The 4,865-nt window shown below is 39.5% G+C and overlaps 1 protein-coding gene across 1 annotated transcript; it reads right to left on the bottom strand.

Annotated features, from left to right (window-relative positions):
- LOC106154751 (SAM pointed domain-containing Ets transcription factor) lies at positions 1-4,533 on the bottom strand. The gene is made up of 7 exons (XM_086999345.1): positions 4,439-4,533; positions 3,998-4,065; positions 3,074-3,551; positions 2,211-2,408; positions 1,818-2,048; positions 1,220-1,342; positions 1-1,041 (listed from the first exon to the last, which is right to left on the bottom strand). The coding sequence occupies exons 2-7, from the start codon at positions 4,019-4,021 to the stop codon at positions 860-862; spliced, it is 1,236 nt and encodes a 411-aa protein (XP_086855471.1). The 5' UTR covers positions 4,022-4,065; positions 4,439-4,533; the 3' UTR covers positions 1-859.
- Positions 4,534-4,865: the final 332 nt, after the last annotated feature.

Consider the following 4,865-nt stretch of genomic DNA (forward strand, 5'->3'; position numbering starts at 1 on the left):
TCCATTTCTGTGAACTTGTTCTTTTATTGCTTTAAAAAACGATCTGGTGATCGAGTAAGTCGTAGATACAGCTTGATGCAATACGGAACATATCTTTGAAATATAATACATGACGCATCTCGTTTCTTTTTGCATCTTGGCCATCAAATTGTCTTTGGTGTCTTCGTCATAAAAAATACAATTTTTACAATATAGATACACTATGTACATGTATACAGCTTTTACAGTGATTGTACGCGACTTGTGCGGATCAACGAAGTAGAATTAATGCTGTACTGATTTTAAAATATGGGCGCACATGGTCGACAGGAATTGATATCTACATATTGTACAAAGATAAATGGCACTTGAATATTTTGCATATCAAAACAAGAATTCTCTTTATAAAAATAGCTCTTCGAGATCATTTCCCTACATCTTGTTCTTGTGTCTCATCTATATGCATTAAATCTTTTTAAAAATATTTTAAATCTTTTAAAAAAGCACCAGACATTTGTAGCCAGGCAGGTGGTTGGTAACCTGCACAAGCCTTGGTCACTAGGAGCTTAATTATGCCCAATTTAATTAGCGTAAAGATGTCTTTGGCATTTAAAACAAACTAGTTTCCTTTTTTCTTTGATCAGATCTCCCCCTACTTTCCTTACTTATGGGTGACAATTGAGACATAAGACAACAGTGGTTGCTCCTCCCCTGGGGGATGGGGGGGTCTGTAAAGTGCATAGGATGGTCCTCATACCTCCCTGGTCAGTTCTGGTACCGTGGGGGCAATGGCTGGGTTCACGCCCACTTCCTTCTGCGTCACGGTTGAATTATCAGAGCAGAACTGGTATATATAGTTCTGGAAATGTCACTGTAAAGTTTACAAATAGCCTGGGCAAAATTGGTATACCAGTCTCTTGGAGTGTTCAGTTTTCCTAATAATTCTTTTCTTGTAATACTGACGAATAGATCTGCTAAGTTTGTCGTAGTTCATTGCTGGTCTGTTCTTGCGTTTCCCCCACAGACGCGCTACCTTGACGGAATCCTCAATCTTAAAAATACCTGCAAATAGAATTTTTAAAAATGCATCGTTACTTCGGGAACCATTTTAAGTGTTTGCGTCTTGTTTTAAATCTGAACATGTACCTTTTTTCGTGTTAAAAAACCCAAATTTACACTTTTTCTACATAAAAAACTCTAACAAAACTAAAGAACTACAAGACAATGTCAACCCGTTTACCTTTTGATCGGTCCACCCATCTTATGCAGTTGCCATAGCAACCAGGCTCCATGAGCAACTCTTTCAAAAACTGCCACAAATGAATGGTGTGTCTGCCGCTAGAGGTCGTTTCAACGCCTTTATCTGAAATTAGCAGAAGTTGATTTATCAAGTCACGTCATGACAGGAAACGCGTGGTTACGAGTGATACTCATTATACTGACTTGCAATATTTCACCACCGTCGCTAGAGGTGATATATCCATTTTAAGCAATTTTACTTCCTCATGTCTTTCACTTTAATCGTGGTATGTGAGCGAGCTCCCTGCGTGCCTGAAACAATTGTCCCAGGGTTCGTTCTCAATATCGTGATTCATCGTAAAACGATCCTATGTGCTTGTCTTTGCAACAGTCACGAGTCCGAGTCAAGAGTCCAATAAAATTAATTTTACAAACAGCTGACTTCATAGTTCAATCCCCCTGGAGAGTGGGTGGATTGTTTTTATGATTTTTTTCTGGTGGGAGACATTCTTTAAAGATAGGTAAATTAATTTTCGGTTGTTAATCACCAAGACAAGTCACCAATTATACGCTTTGTTCTTCTCTGCTTTTTTACATACCTGAGGAAAATCCCACATCAGTGGAGCAGTATGAGCTGCCATGGCTGTCCAGGCTGTCCTCGCTTGGGTGGGGAGACACCGTATGGCGTTCGGGGACACTACCCAGGAACGGATCCTGGGAAGTGGACTGCATAGTACCAAAATCTGTCACCAGAGGGCCACAGTAGCTGGGATAATAAGAAGGGGACAGAGATGCCGTGCTTGAGCTCGACGACATATTGCACTTGAAAGCTGAAATTAAAGAGAGAAACATTTATGCTTTTGGAAAAATGCTATGTCCAATTCTTAATGGGGAGGTTGAACTATATGCAACACTTGATGGTAGTAGAAAAAACGAAGCAAATAAAAAAAATATTGTAAGCAATTGATTAATACAGTTATATGTATACATACCATTTTTCCATATTTCTAACTGAGCGTATAGGGTTGGTCCCGCTTGGGGGGAATGTCTGGCGAAGTCGGCCTCTGTCATGGCTTGTAACGTGCTCCCTGGCAACCGAAAACTCTCCGCGTGATACGAGAGGAGATTGTACTGCTTCAGCGTCCACACTGCCCACTTCTGAACATTATCTACCGTCCAGCATGATGGGTCTGCAGAAAACAATGAATATTATTTTTAGACTTTTTCACTTTGGTTAACAATGTGTTTATCATTATAACTGTACAGAAATATGATATCTTAAAACACGAGTCACGCGCCTAATGTTATTGCTGGCTTATCTCTGCTCTTGTTTGAGAACAAAAGTTTATTTAATGAAACCGAAGAGAAGCTGCGGTAAGGGTCTCAGATAAATTTGTTTATCTCTTCGCTTCACGCGTGTGAATGGCAAGGTCAAATTTACAAGGCCAGGGTTGCTTTCTTGAAAAGAAAATTGAAATTGAAAGAGTTTTTATTCCTTAGGGTGTCAAGTTCATGTCAATTTTTTTTTTTTTTTTTTTTTTGTCTCAGCCCCGGTAGACTTGGCGGTTAGCCAAAATACACCATGTCTGCATGGCAATGAGGGCTGCCTGTATTCTACGCCTCAGTAACAGTAAACCACACATTTGGCACATAATGATACAGTGAATTGTCATAAGAAGTGATATGGAGTGGAGAACACCTGAATATTTAGCTGGCGGGCTTGTTTACCGACCTAGATAAAAGTTTATAAAAAAAATCACTGCCTGTAGTGCTGCCTGCATGTTTTCTACGCAGTTACAGATACAAAATAGGTATTCTCAATAAATTCTCTTGAAATAAAGAAAAAATGTCTTACCTTCAGGTATATCTAAGATTTTGCAGGCGAATTCAATGTCTTTACTGACTTGCTCAAACACCATCGATTCCATTCTTTGCAGCTGAAATTTCTCGTCTGCTGCGATGTCGTCTGTTGTGTTGTAGTATTGCACTTCTGTTTTAACTTTCACGTTAGTGTTAAGATACAAGGAGGACTCGTCATAGAAAGTTACTTCATCACCCTGGAGAGGCTGGTCCAGGTCCAAAAGATTGCTCTCCTCCAACTGGAATGCACTGTATTCGGAATCATTTGGAATTTCTACTTTTATGCACCTTTTTGCTTCATTGTTTATGCGAATGTCATTGAAAAGGCAGTCAATGTCAGGGAGCACCTGTCTACTGTCCACAGACATTGGTTCTTCATTCATATAGGGTAAATCTGGGATCAGCCCGCTGGTGTTGCGTTCCGTAACTTTCGGACTTGATTGTAACAGGTTGAACAATGCAGATGATGGAACCTGGAGCGATATAAAACCAATTAGTTTATTTTTGTGATTTACAGAAATACGATCATTCAATGTGGAAATTGCACATTTGTTTTATCATAATAGAGCAATTAGCTTAGTTCCGTTGCATATTACACTGATAATGTTTTCTGGAAAGCGCTGATCAACCTTCAAAACGATTCGTTACGCTGTCCACAAAAACCCCTTTTGTAGTCTCTGCAACTGTCAGCGACAGATACTAAGTGTGCTAAATTAAGCCACAGAATAAATTATATATTTAAAAACAACTTAAAACAGATCTAGTAGGTATTAAAAATTCAATAACCGTTGTGGAGACTGGAAGTCGAAATACAAAGGAGAACGGAAAGTCCTAAGGACATAGACTATATGCAGCTATGATGCATCATGAACCTCCAATGCAAATAGTGTAAATCAAAACAGTGGTATACTGCACCTACCTTCTGGTCCTCGTTAGTCACCATTCTCACTTTGCTGTGGTATCTACTTAACTTGTGAACTTCACAATCTGTAAAATGAAAAGACCTTGAGCGTGAGTCTTTATATGCAGGCTTCTATAATCAATAAAAAAGTGTTAACGGTGGACACTGCCTACAAGTAGCCAATCACGTTTCGCTGGAGATTCATAAAAATAGTTTTCCCTGTCAACAGTCTGAAAAACAAGTCTGCTATTGACTTAGGCTATGTTGTTCAGTGACTTATTTATTTGGGTCTTTGGGCCTAGAAAAGGGTTGATCATGATGAACGCGGAAGGGAGTGGGTGAGTACACAGTGTACTTATCACTACGATAAACAATAATTGGTACCGGTGTAGTTCTATATATAGAACTTTTGTTTACTAAAAATAAACTGCGCAGTTCATGCCTCGGTAACTCTGTCACCTGTCTTGTTGTCTATGGCCCTAGCTATCCAACTGGTGACAAACGCAAAATCATTATGAAAATAACTTTGTGTTCGCGGCTGTATAAGTATAGAATGTCAACTGGCCCACAATTTAGACACGGGCATCTCAACCGCAATTGGGTCATTGTAACATAGTCGGAAATGACGTCATGTCACCTCACCTGTCCTTTTGATGAAATTCTCCGAACTACAGTGAATACCTCGGTTAAAGGTGTGGTAAGGGACAAGATTTACCTGGGCTAGAGGGAAAATAACAAGTGCTATGACTGTTATGTTTAATGAAGTAGCGGTTACGATGACTATATAGCGGATAACAATCAGTAAGGATGAGTTTGGTGACAGTCCTACTGCACAAGGTGGGACATTCTGGTCTGAGAGAGTGGATCGGTTTGGAAAAACGATAAC

This window comes from Lingula anatina, chromosome 1 (genome assembly GCF_051362555.1).
Source record: "Lingula anatina isolate TDL-2025a chromosome 1, LinAna3.0, whole genome shotgun sequence".
NCBI lineage: Eukaryota > Metazoa > Brachiopoda > Lingulata > Lingulida > Lingulidae > Lingula > Lingula anatina.

What these genes read in the sequence shown, in the direction of transcription:
- LOC106154751 (XM_086999345.1), bottom strand. Translation starts at nt 4,021, where the DNA reads ATGGTGACTAACGAGGACCAGAAG. An exon ending in TGACTAACGAGGACCAGAAG is followed by an intron (nt 3,552 to 3,997) that starts GTAGGTGCAGTA and finishes ATATCGCTCCAG; the next exon opens with GTTCCATCATCTGCATTGTT. An exon ending in GTTAGAAATATGGAAAAATG is followed by an intron (nt 2,049 to 2,210) that starts GTATGTATACAT and finishes CTTTAATTTCAG; the next exon opens with CTTTCAAGTGCAATATGTCG.